General features: G+C 52.2%; 2 protein-coding genes across 7 annotated transcripts in view; one reads left to right on the top strand and one right to left on the bottom strand.

Moving 5' to 3' along the window:
* The window catches only part of ZFP92 (ZFP92 zinc finger protein), a 14,976-nt gene continuing 1,958 nt past the window's right edge, over window positions 1-13,018 (bottom strand). For 3 of the 5 annotated variants that reach the window (XM_007993045.3, XM_007993044.3, XM_037989297.2), the window contains 4 exons: window positions 8,127-8,177; window positions 7,685-7,811; window positions 6,124-6,228; window positions 1-5,810 (listed from right to left, as the gene is read on the bottom strand). In XM_007993045.3, coding sequence (XP_007991236.2) covers window positions 4,825-5,810; window positions 6,124-6,228; window positions 7,685-7,811; window positions 8,127-8,159 — 1,251 coding nt within the window. In that variant the 5' untranslated portion in view covers window positions 8,160-8,177 and the 3' untranslated portion in view covers window positions 1-4,824. Of the gene's footprint in view, window positions 5,811-6,123; window positions 6,229-7,684; window positions 7,812-8,126; window positions 8,178-9,070; window positions 9,100-9,166; window positions 9,251-13,018 lie in introns of those variants that run through there. The other 2 variants (XM_007993041.3, XM_007993046.3) reach the window with 2 other exon arrangements.
* The window catches only part of LOC119620985 (paraneoplastic antigen Ma6E), a 19,230-nt gene continuing 18,011 nt past the window's right edge, over window positions 11,800-13,018 (top strand). Inside the window, exon 1 of one of the 2 annotated variants that reach the window (XM_073013347.1) lies at window positions 11,800-12,899. The gene's annotated coding sequence lies outside the window, so the exon portion shown is untranslated. The remainder of the gene's footprint in view (window positions 12,900-13,018) is intronic. The other variant, XM_073013346.1, reaches the window with a different exon arrangement.

Consider the following 13,018-nt stretch of genomic DNA (forward strand, 5'->3'; position numbering starts at 1 on the left):
TGGTACACAAATGTTCACAGTAGCTTTATTTGTCATGGCCAAAACCTGGTAACAACCCAAATGTCCATCAACAGGCATTCAACAGGTATTGTGGTCCACCCATACAATGGGATCCTACCAACAATGAAAATATTAAGTATTGACATGCACAAAAACATCTGATGAAAAAATAATTGTGCTGAGTGAAAGAGGCCAGACGTACACTGTATGAGTCCATTTCTATGGAATTCTAGAAAATGGAAATTAATCTATAGTGACAGAAAGCCAAGCAGTGGCAGTTCGGATGGGGGACAGTGAGGAGCAGGAAAGAGGGGTTGCTGGGGGTGCAAGGCCACTTTTGGGAGTGGTGGATCAATTCACTGTCTCGATTAATGGGGGAGGTTTCATGGGTGTACACACATGCCCAAAACCCTCCAACTGTACACTTTAAAGACGTGCAGTTTCTTGTATACCCATTATACCTTCATAATGCTGTCAAAGAAAGATTAAACAATCACTGACCTTCAGGTCTGCAGCAGGCCTCCATTTCCCACATGAATATTCCCCGGTAGTGGAGAAGGATCTAGTTTGACCTTCCTGAACACAAAAGGAGGGCACTGCGCTCCTCTCAAGGACTTCAATTAAAGGTGTATAAGAATCTGCAGAGCAGCTGTCCAGAACTCCTGGAGGACCCCCGTTTTGTGAAGACAGTGACAGGTGCACTGGGGTTGGCATCAGATGGAACCAGCTGCAAGTCCCATGGCAAGTGGGAGCCCCTGAGACACGTGACTGGGGCCCTTGTGTCAAAGCAGTCCCCTCTCATGCTGCCTCAGCCTCATCATGCCCCCAGCCCAACACCTCATGGGCATCACAACCATCCGGACGACTACAGTTATAAAATCTGTGGTGGTCAGTGTGTAAATTCAAACCCTGTGGTAGTCACAATTTACATTAACTTCCCTTTGTCATTCTTAGAATAATTCTTTCATGTTTTGGAAAATTGCTCCTCATCAGGAGCCTGTGAGAGCCCAGACTTTTGTATATGGCATCCCAGACTCACCACACTCTGGTTCTAACTGACCTTTTAGCTCACACATGTCCTACCAAAACCTCTCTGCCCTTCTAAGCTTCCCTGAACACACCTCATACTTTCCCTTCTTCCCTGCCTGTCCCAACCCAAGTACTTCCCAGCCAAGGACTCCCTTCCTTTTCCTCTACCTCCACTTCCTGTCTCCAGAGCTGCCCTTGCAACTACACTGGCAAGTGTGGGAGTGTCATGTTGCCTGAAGTCTGGAAACAGAAACGACTGGAAAGAATACACAGCTGTGTTCTCAGGAGACTGATGTGGCACTTTGCTGGGGAATACAGGGGATCAGGTCCAGCCTCCCTTCCCTCTGGTCTCAGAGTCATGGTGTCTGAGTGGCCTCGGGTGGCTGCCTGTGGTACCAGTCAGAGAAGCCTGCACTCCTGGGCTGACCTGAGGCAGTTCACCCACAAGGCCTTTCTGTCTCACCTTCACAGGGACCCCCCAAGGAACACCCAAGGCCCAGCTCTGGCCATTTCCCACAATCCCAGGCTTACAGCCTTTCCTATAACCTTGAACCCAACATCTTCCCATATAGTTTAAACCCTCAGAATAGCCCCTCTACACTAGAGGGCTCATTTCCAGGCCAATGCTCATAGACCTTCCTTATTTGCAACCAAAGTAAATGAGAACAATTCCATTTCACAACGAATCCAGCCAGGACAAGTTACTAGTTACATGGAGACACTGCCAGAGCATTTATGTGGCTCTTGAAGCATTCACAGTTTCAAAGGGCAAAAAGCCCAAAGGCAAAGGGGACCCAGGTTGGCATCCAGGAAAGTTCTTGGGTGGCGGGGTGGAGGAAGCCTTGGAAAACAGGCAAGACTTTCCCCATAGTTTAAGCTTTTACATTCTAGCTGTCCATCACAAAGCAAGCATGGGCTACCCTCCCAGTTCCCCACACAGCGAGAGGGAGGGAGCCCAATTTCAAGGCACCATTGAAGGAAAAACACAAATGTCCTTTTCGGACATTCTGACTTTAATTCCATGTGAAACCCGTTCAGTTCACGTGGCATACCTAACTGCCACACCCAAAAGAAAATGATAGCAATGACCACCTTTCAGTAAGAATGTGATTAAGAGGAGCTAAATTAGACCAAGCAACGATAAAAGGCTGTACTATTTTAAATGCCATTTATCTAAGTAAGCACTGGGGACCCTGGAGCTTTTCCGGGCACTCCAAAGTCACAGTGCAAGTGCCCAGCATATCTCCTGGCAACTCTACTTTCTGTTGAAAACTCCTGTACCTTGTCCTGCCTATATCTAGTCAGTCTTGGGCATAGGTCCTGAGGTGGAAAAAAAAGGAGCTTCCATTAAAAACAGAGTTTGCTTATGCATCAGAACCAACAGCATGATAAGATACTAAGGAGTCGACTCTTCTTTAGTGAAAGCTGGCTACTGTCTGGCTTGTAGGAACGAAATCATTTACCTCCTAGAATGATGGAAATGGGTATCCGAGTGCATGGATCTGTTTCTTTCCTGGTTCAGTTGAATGAAGCAAGACTCGAGCCCAATTGCATGACCTCCTGCCACGGGCACCTACTCTGCATGAGGATTGCGTTCCTGGACCCATGCCAGCCCCTGCAAAGACTGTCTGCACAGCAGAAAAACCCAGACTTCCCAATGGCCTCATCAGGGACCTCAAATACACCATTCCTAATACTTCTTTTTCTGGAAAATCCAAAGTCGTAGATGCTTCGGATTGCCTCAAGGCAAGGCTGGAGCCGACGATGGTCCCAAGCCTGAGTCTGAGGTGTTAGGACTGCAAGACCCATTTCACTCATGCTTACTGATTACCAGCACTGGGCCTGGCATCAAGGACATGGGGACAGGCATGACACACACTTGTGGGCTTATGAGACAGGCTTGCAGACAAGAACACAATCACAGGACAGGGGACAGGGACCTGCTGAAGGACGCTACGGTATAAGTGCAACTTACAAGAACTCTAGAAGTTCAAAAAATATATATATAAAACCTGTGTGTGTGTGTGTGTCTGTGTGTGTGTATAACATTTCTGGAGTTGTCCTAGTGACTGGCACTCCAAGCAGTATTCTCCGAGGGAATCCTGTATGTTCGGTCTTCCCACACTCTCCTGATAGGAGCCAGCTGTCTTTGAACCTCCTCCACCTCCACCACACCTACCACCCACCTGCCCTCAGGCCTTGTGAATGACAAACCCCCTCTCCCCTGGGAGGGGACAGGGCTGGAAGGAGTTGGCCGCTGACCAGGACGCTGGGCTGAGAGCACCAAGGGGCAGAGCTCGTAAACCCAGCTCTGGGGACATCGCTGGGGGACTAGGATAAGGCCTGCCAGCAGCTGCCTCTGCCAGCCCCTAGCCTTTTCCTTGAGAATTCCCCTTGGCTTTCAGTAAAGTGCCATTTGAAGGGTCTACCCTGCTTCTGCAGGGCTAAGGGGAAGAGGGGTGGACTGCATCATTGTAGGGAGAAGAGGGGTCAGGCTTGCCACCACACTCATTGGTTTGGGGGGCAGGCCTGGAGTGGCCCCCTTTCTCCTGCCTGAGGTCTTCTCAGAGGGCTGGGGGAACTCTTATTTAGGGAGTGATTCCCTGATACTCCGATATGGCAAAATCTCTATTTTCAATGTACATTACCCCTGAATACAAAAACATTCAAAGCAACAGAATGTCCAATATTCTACAAAATGTCACGCAAAAGACATTTGATGAAAGATTCGTTCCTGGGCTTGCTCTTTTGCCTAAGTGCAAATTCCTAACCCGTCTGGCTTTCCTCCTAATCGTCACCAGCCACAAGAGAGGCTGCCTGATGGGGAGGAGCAGGTAAGTGTGAAGCTTTAGGCACTGGTGGTGGGGCGGGGCAGGGGGACAGGGGACAGAGAGGCCAAGGTGGCCTTTGCTGGTGGGGTCTAGGGGGCAGAAGGTAGTGGGCGGGCAGGGGGGAAACCAAAGTCAGCAGGGTGGCTAGCTACAAATGTCCATTTGTGAGTGACCTGAAGGGTCTTATCCTCTCTGCAGGGCCTGGGCTAGCCATTCCCAGAACCACAGGTGCTCAGGGATGATGGGGCCTGGGCGCTGCTCCTCCTTCCAGAAGCAGCTAGGGGAACCCAGACAAGGCGGGAGTTTTCCAGCACAGCCCCCCATCCTGTACCCACATTTAGGGAGTCTCTTGCCTCTGTGCTAACTTTAGCGCCTCCTCCACCTGCAATATAAGCGCTTAAAGGATTAAAGTGCTTTCAGTATCTTCTACCTGGGAACACTAACAACTCTTAGGACGAGGGGAACGATCCCCAGGGAGGAAATGAACCACTCCTCTGTAACTCAAAGCCAGCGTGCCCCTGGCTGGCTGGCCTCACTGGCCTCACGCGGCCTCCCCGCTACCCGCAGCAGGCGATTCTGATGCAAATCCGAGGGATGGTTCGCGCATCCCCTCCACACACGCCTGTACACACACAATAGTACCTGTGGCCCAGGGACGAGTGGCCCAGGTGCTGTCTCTATGGTTCAGTTGCAAGGCCCAGGACTCAGGAGGGAGTAGAGGGCCTCCATTCCCAGCCCGCACTGCCGTTAATGGAGGAGCCAGGGCAGGCGGCAGTCCTCGGTTTTGAGTCCTTCCTGCGTTTCTCAACTTCAGGGTGAGGCTCTGCCTGCGGTCTTCTGATGACCAAAGAGGTCAGGGCTGTGGCCGAAATCGAGGCCCTGGGAGGGCAGTCTTCCCATCTGAAGGGGGCTGAGCCTCAACGTCCCCTGGAAGGCCCCCCACGCAGACCGGCCCTGTGGGGAGTCAGCGGCGACTGGGCCTGGAAGGCCTGGCGGCCGCGCTCGGCGGCGGGGGGCTGCTGGCCGCCAGCGCGCTGCCAGGGCCAGTGCTCCCAGGGCCCGCTCTCCGCCGCGTGGTCTCCGCCTTCGCCGGGCGCCTGGCGCCGTGCACTGCCTGGTGCTTGAATAGGTTGGCGCGCCGGCCGAAGGCCTTGCCGCAGTCGCTGCACTCGTAGGGCTTCTCACCGCTGTGCACGCGCCGGTGCTGGCTGAGGCCCGAACGACCACGGAAGGCCTTGCCACACTCGCGGCACGCGAAAGGGCGCTCGCCGCTGTGGCTGCGCTGGTGGTGGATCAGCTGCGAGACACCCTTGAAGGCCTTGGCGCACTGGCCGCAGGCGTAGGGCTTCTCGCCGCGGTGCGTGCGCTGGTGCTCTATGAGGTTGGAGCTGCGGCTGAAGGCCTTGCCACACTCGGGGCACGCGTAGGGCCGCTCACCGCTGTGCACGCGCGCGTGCTCCAGGAGCGCGAAGCTGCGGCGGAACAGTTTGCCGCAGTCACCGCAGGCGAAGGGCCGCTCGCCGCTGTGGATGACCTGGTGCTTGATGAGGTTGGAGCTGCGCGTGAAGGTCTTGCTGCACTCGGGGCAGGCGTAGGGCTTCTCGCCGCTGTGGATGCGCTGGTGCTCCAGCAGCGCGAAGCTTCGGCGGAACAGCTTGCCGCACTCACGGCACGCGTAAGGTTTCTCGCCACTGTGGATGATACGGTGCTTGATGAGGTTGGAGCTGCGGCTGAAGGCCTTCCCGCACTGCTGGCACAGGTACCGTTTCTCTGCGCCTTTGGGGCCCTGCGGCCCCGCGGCCGAGCTTGGCCCCAAGCCCTGGGAACCTCTCTGGAGCACAGACGACCTCGCCGCCTGCCCGTCCTTGCCACCTTGTGAATCTACCCCGGGGAGTTGTCGTCCAGAATGCTTCTGCGTTGAAGTCGAAGTCTTGCTCTGTGTTCTGTCACCTGGAAAGACAGTGCACCAGGCAGTGTCACCCTCATGCCAAGGCATGAGAGAGATGAATGAGCAGGAGGTGAGGACATAGGAAGATGGAGCAAGGTGACCAGAGAACATAAAGTAATCACACAGGCAGACAAGAGAGATGAAGGGGAGGGAGGATGGGCTGGAGACAGCGGGGCTGCTGTGACACCTGGAGATTGACACCTGCCTCCAAAGAGGATTTCCCACCCAAAGCGGCAGCGTACCCTCCCCTGCCCCCTTTGCCACTGCTATTTCTTTTCCCCCCGACGGGGAGCTGGTTGAGCACCTCTCACTCACCTATGTGCAATCCTGCAGTGGTCCAGGTTCTAGGGATGTCTGCTACCCAGGGTCCTTCCCCTCGCTCCAATTGGGAGATCAGGTGAGGCTTGGAGAAGGAAAATCCTGGGCGTGGAATATGAAGCAGGTCAGGACCACTATGGCTAAGGACAGGATCGCTCCTGAACTCAGGGCATTCTCAATATCTTCAGGTAACAGAGAATAAAGAACTGTCTAAAGAGCACTACTGGGAAGGCCCAGAGAAAGGGCCGAGTCCCTCTAGGAGGGCAAGGGCTCCTGTGCGTCCAGGGCCAGGTGGGCATGGAGATCTTCAGTAGCTGGTGATTTGAGCCATGAGGACAACTGTGTTTGTCACCTGGCCTGCAGGGAGGCTGAGAAGCTCATGAGAACTCGGGAATGTGTGTGGGGACCCCGAGGGACAGAAGAAGGGCTTGCAAGCCCCAGGGAGTATTGGGAGGCCAACAGCCATGTGCCCCGAAAGCTGAAGTGCCCTGTTTCATAATCCAACTCCACTAAGGATCCCAGACCCCTCCCTGGAACCCCAAGTCTGCCTGGTGAGGGTCAGAAGGAATCCAGGGGATGAAGCTGCTTTCCCTCTATGGGGCTAGATTATAGAGGCAAAAATCTGTGGAGTCAGACCCCCACAACCCCAAAGGCAGTAGGGTTCAATGTTGAAGCCCCTCTGGATTTTCCCTCCAGCGGCAAGGGGAAATGGAGTGTTTCCATTTCCACTGGAAAGTCGAGTGTCTGAGCTAAGCTGCAGCAGCCAACCTTGCTGGGCACACTGGGAGAAAGACCAGAGGCCCAGTCCCACTCTGTCTCATGCATGCATCTCTCATCAGCTGCGCAAGGCAGGGGCAAGTCACTGGCACCCTCAGAGGTTCTGCGCCCCACCTGAAAACATTCCTGAGTGCTCCGGCCCCCATCTGTCTAGCCTGTGAATCCTGCTTTTGCCTTTTAATTGGCAAAATTGCTGCCCCTTCTGGCAGTGGGGGTACACTGGCATGGAAGGGGGAGAGCAGCGTGCTCCAAGCTGCCCCAGCTCCTCCAGGGACTTCTCAAGGCTTGACATCCAAGTCTACACTTTGTCCTTATGTGGGACCTCCCTGGTCAATGGAAGGAAGAGATGTTGCTAAATTTTATAAAGTGGAATGGATGCAAAATGCAGCCGTCATAGAAACAAATTAAGTCTAAAAGAGTGCACATAAATATTCCAGCAGAATTTGCACCTCTCTTTTGAGTAGAAAAACATTTAGTCGATTCATGATTTTATATACAAGATAAGTCTGATACTGAAACTTACAGGCCAAAGCATTTACCTAAAACATTTACAGACCACTTAGCTAAAAAGCATCTTACTGAGATGGCGGCTAGCCTGCAATGGATTACTGGTATTACTGGCCTGATGGAGAAATGCATTTATTCTTGGGCTCATAGCAACCAACAAACAGGAAACTCAGAAATAAATTGAGCCCAGCACCCTCAGAGGTTCTGCGCCCCACCTGAAAACATTCAGAGTAGGTGGGACTGGGTGTGTGCATGTCGTGGGGGGATCACTTACCCAGTGACACCAAATGGCTATAGTTCTCCAGCATCACCCGCTTGTAGAGGACCTTTTGTCTGAGGTCCAGAAGCTTCCATTCTGTCTTTGTGAAGTACACGGACACATCCTCAAAAGATACTGGCACCTAAAAGAAGGCATTCTTGTGGCCACAGGGGAATTCAACCCCCTGGGCCCCTGAAGGAGCTGACAGAAACAAAATGTGGGGTTGGGGGAGCACTGGAAGGCTCAGCAGGTAGAAAGGCTCGGGTTGCACGAGTTGTAAGACAGAAAAACAGGCAGCACAGCCGATAGAGGCAGGAAGCCCAGATTGTAGGCCTCAGGAAATGAGAACGATGCTAAGGGCAGCCTAAGCTCAGCCCAGTTGGACAGGCCCGGGCATGAGGAGGCAGCAGACAGGGGCTGCCAGGGGGAGAGGCCAGGGAGAGGGGCCACCACTCACCTTGGGTCTCGTGGTCAGAAGAATGGCCGCCATCCCCAGGGCACAGAGGAGCTAAGGGAAATGCAAAGAGGCCCCTGTGAGCCCAGGCCAGCCTGGAACAGCCAATCTGTGACCTGCTTCAAGACCCTGCTTAGTTTTTCTTGTGAAATAAGAAGCACAGCAGCCACCTATGGTGTTCTCACTCCTGCAGCTTCACCAAGGGCACCTGACCATCAGACCTTCTGTATGGCTTCCTGGGGTGGCCATAACAAGTACTACAAATCGGGGCCTTCAAGCAACACACATTTTTCTCTCCTGGTTCTGGAGGTCAGAAGTCCAAGATCTAGGTGCTGGGAGGCCCCCACTCCACTGAAGCCCCTTCCTCGCCTCTTTTAGCTTCTGGTGGTTGCCAGCAATGCTTCTCGGCCTCTGTCTTCGTGCAGCCATCCTCTCTGTGTGTGTGTCTGTGTCCAAATTTCCCTGATCTGTTGAGAATGCCAGTCACTGGATTAGGGCCCACCCTGCTCCTACAGTATGACCTCATCTTACCTTGATTACAGCTGCAAAGACTCCCTTTCCTAATGAGGTCACAGTCACAGATACTAGGAGTTGAGACTTCAATATGTCTTTTTAGGGGGCACCATTCAAACCCAGGACACTTTCTGCAACTGAGCTGCCATGCCCACTTCCCATACTGGCACTTGCCTGACCAGGCTTTCAAGGGAGCCCATTCCTTCTTTCCTTTCTTCTTTTGCTGCTTTTCCTAGCTGTTTCCCCATGTGGCCAGTGCCCCCGACCCCAACTTTCCAGCCATTCCTAGAAGCTCCACTGCCAATCCCCTTCCCCCAGGTTGGGATTCTTAAGGAAACTCCAGATGCACACGTATCACCTCCCCTTGTGACATGAGACTTGCTTTCAAGGAAGAGAAGAGAGGTGAGGGCAGTGCAGAATCAAGGGGGACCTACGGTAGTGGGGGTGCTCTCTGAAGGGGTGACATTCAGGCGGAGAGCTGGAAGCTGAGAGTCGCAAAGAGAGTAGCCAGCCAATGACACAGCACATACCCTGGCCCTCAGATGGTCCTGCATTTGGCATTCATGGTGCTGAAAATTAGGGAACAGGCGCAGAGGATGACACCATGTGGGACCCTGGGGGGACAGCAGGAAGTTGAGTTTCAGGCTAAGAGTAGGGAACATGAAATTGACAAAGTGGACAAAATTCATCTTGGCCTCAGGACTTCTCCATATCAGTTCTCAATGCCAGATGACAGTCAGTGCTGTGGGTTGGATATCTGAGCCTCCAAACGTCATGTTGCAATTTGATCCCAATGTTGGAGGTGGGGCCTCATAGGAGTTGTTTGGGTCATGGGGGTGAGTCCCTCATGAACAGATTAATGCCCTCCCTCAGGGGTGAGTGAGTCCTGCTCTGTGAGAGCTGGTTGTTAAAAAGAGCCTGGCCCCTCCCCTCATCTTGCGTCCCCTCTGGCCACGTGATCTCTGCACGTGTGCCATCAGCTCCCCTTCGACTCCCACCCTGAGTGGAAGTAGCTTGAGGCTCTCACTAGATGCAGACGCCCGGTCTTGAACTTTCCAGCCAGCAAAATCCTGAGCTAAAGAAACCTTTTCTCTTTATAAATTACCCAGCCTCTGGTATTCCTTTACAGCAACACAGGATGACTAGGACAGGGGGATAAAAGATTGTTCCTTTCTCAGCACACACCCCCACCAGCTACTTCCTGGTTTCTCTGCTTCTCTGCCTGGGATTTCCATTTTGTTGGTCTCCAAGCTTTTATTGATGTTCCAATGGGTGACTACAACAGTTTGTTTGTGCCAACAACACCACAGGAGAGAGGAACAGGGGACAGGGTCCCAGGAGCATAGAGAAGGACAGCTATAGTATTCACCTGGCATTTAAATTGCTCCAAAGTCCCTTATCATCCATGATGACCTGCCAGCCAACATTGGTCCAAGATACATAAGCTGATGTTCTGAATCCCTGAGGGTGGAATGGATGCTAAACCATTAGGTTAAAGACTGAGAGAGAAAGGAGTATCACATATTAAAATGCCATCCTGTGATTATTTGAGGGCTGCAAGAGAGTAATCTAACCTAGCAGTGGGACATAGGGTGGAACAGTCCTGCTGCCAGGATGCAGTAGGAAGGTATCCTACCAGAGCAGTATGACTGGATTTGAAGCAACCTGCCTGACCCAGAAAGTGGGCTGTTCCATAGAGCAACGGGTCCAGCATCCTCTGCAAATCAGTGTCATGGGGGGAGAAAAGAGACTGGGGAGAAAGGCTGTTCCAGATGAAAAGAGATTTAAGGGGCCCAGCACCCAAGTGCAAGAGGGGTCATCAATTAGATGCTGGCGTAAATGAGAGAGTCGTCAAAGGCATTAGGGATCACTGGGAGGGGGTGACTATGGGGTGGCCCTCGGAAGACAGTAGGGGATCATTACTGTTCTTGTGTTGGATGGATAGTGTCACTGGGTCACGGAAGAAAATGTCCCTTTTAAAGAAATGAATATTGAAGCATTTGGGGGAGGGAATGACAGGCAACTTACTTTAAAACCTTTCACAAAGAGAAAGAGAAAAAAGCTAACACAAAAAAGGCAAGATGGTGATTAAAAAGAAGAAGAAAAAAAGAACTATGGAAAACAGACTGGTGGCTTGTCAGTGAGTTAAACGTAGTTACCACATGACCCAGCAATTCCACTTCTGGGTATATACCCCCAAAGAATTGAAAAGAGGTTCACAAAGGTTCACACAAACCTTTGTGCACCCGTGTTCACAGCAGCATTAATCACTACAGCCAAAAGGTGGAAGCAGCCCAAATGTCCATTGATGGATGGATGGACCAACACCATGAGTCTATATATATAATGGAAGAGTATTTGGCCATAGAAAGAAAGGAAATTTTAACACATGCTACCATGTGGATGAACCCTGAGGACACTACTCAGTGAAAGAAGCCAGATGGAGACTTGAAAGGTCACATATTGTATGATTCCATTTTGTGATGTAACATCACATTTCCCAAGAGCCGTCTTGACCTAGTTTTGAAATAGTGGCTAAAACCTCTCATCTCTCTGCCCTTCGAGGGCAGTTTGCTAAGTCCCCACTCCCACCACTTTTCTACAGTTTCCCTCTCTCTGGGGCCACCAAACACACATCCAAATGGCCCCTGCCTCATTGAGCCCCCACACTCTGGGGCCAAGGCACCAGACAAATAGGGACAGCCCCTATGCCCTGGAGCCTGAAAACTTATGCAACTCAGTCAATCCAAAGGAAGCCCGAGAAACCTAGCCACCCGCCTCTGCTGGCCCCTCCAGCCCCAGCTGCTGTTTCCCTGTCCCCGGGTCTAACCCCTGTGTGGCCCTGCCTGGCAGCATTCTCTCGTTCAGAGCTATACAGAACAAAAAGCTGAGCCTTTCATCTATCCCGGGGTCCTGCCATCCAAAGAAACTTTAACTCTCATAAAACATGTTTGTCCAGATCTGGTAAATCCATCGTGTCAGAAGGCAGATTGGTGGGTGCCAGGGTCTGGGGGGATGGGGAGTGACTGCAAATGGGTCTAGAGGTTTCCTTATGGGGCGATGAGAATGTTCTGGAGCTAGATAGAGGTGGTGACTGCACAACATGGTGAATGTACTAAATGGCCTCTGAATTGTTCTCTTTAAAATGGTTAATTTGGCCAGGCGTGGTGGCTTACACCTGTAATCCCAGCACTTTGAGAGACTGAGGTGGGTGAATCACTTGAGCTCAGGAGTTGGAGACCAGCCTGGCCAACATAGTGAGACCCCATCTCTACAAAAAATACATAAAATTAGCTTGGCGTGGTGGCATGTGTCTGTAGTCCCAGATACTTGGGAGGCTGAGGTGGGGTGATGGCTTGAACTGGGAAGGTTGAAGCTGCAGCGAGCCGTGATTGCACCACTGCACTCCAGCCTGGGCGACAGAGTGAGACTCTGTCTCAAAAAATTAATTTTTATGTTGTGTGAATCTCACCTCAATCAAAAAGGAGGAAACAGAAATGTTGCTGTAAGGTAAAATCATTCTAATATCCGCGGGCAACACCTCATTTCATTATAACACACTGTCAGTCACTGGGAGTCCTGTAAAACTAAAGGTGCGGGGGGAGGTACTACTGATAATTTGCCAGTGCTTTCAGACTAGTATAAAATTATTGTTTTGAAAAGCAACATAAGCTCATTTTTTTCCCTACCATAACAGTACTGAAAGTTCACTACCCATTTTGGACAAGTTGAAAGGGGGAGGAGTTATCTCTAGTCCCTCCACCCCAAGATGTACTGAGGCAGGTCTGAGCCCCAAGGGAGCACAGCACTGTTGAGTGGTGACCCCCTGAGTGAACACCCCATCGGCGGGAGTCTGCCCAGAGACAGAGACCCGCACTCAAGTGCAGCATCGGAAGACCCAGCAGAGGTGCTGGTCACACCAAGCCGTCACGCAGAGCAGTGCCTATCCTTGAGAGCTAGTTCCCGAAAATCATCTACAATTTCAACTCCTGGAAAGAAAGACACGACAAACCCTGTGCCCATAGAACTGAAGTAACACCCAGGCGGGCACTGCTCTGCACATCTGAGGACAGAAGCACCTGGAAGGCGCGTGGTGGAACTAGAGAGCAGCTTCTTCCAGCTGGACCAGAAAGACCCTGTGACCTTTGGGGACCAGCAGAGCAGAAGCCAAGCAGAAGGATAATCCTGGGCTCCAAAGCCAGGCTCCCCCGAGGCGCAGCATTGGGCACGCAGGTGAGAAGCCACCAGACCTCGGCGCCTCAGGTAAGAAGCCAGGAAGGCCCATCAACCTGGGTGACCCGTGCCACTGCCAGTCCCTCCATGGCTGCTCCACCTCTGTGAGGGGCCTCGGACCTGAGACCCCTGCTTGTGGACCTTAGCCT

Source organism: Chlorocebus sabaeus, chromosome X, assembly GCF_047675955.1.
Source record: "Chlorocebus sabaeus isolate Y175 chromosome X, mChlSab1.0.hap1, whole genome shotgun sequence".
Classification (NCBI taxonomy): Eukaryota; Metazoa; Chordata; class Mammalia; order Primates; family Cercopithecidae; genus Chlorocebus; species Chlorocebus sabaeus.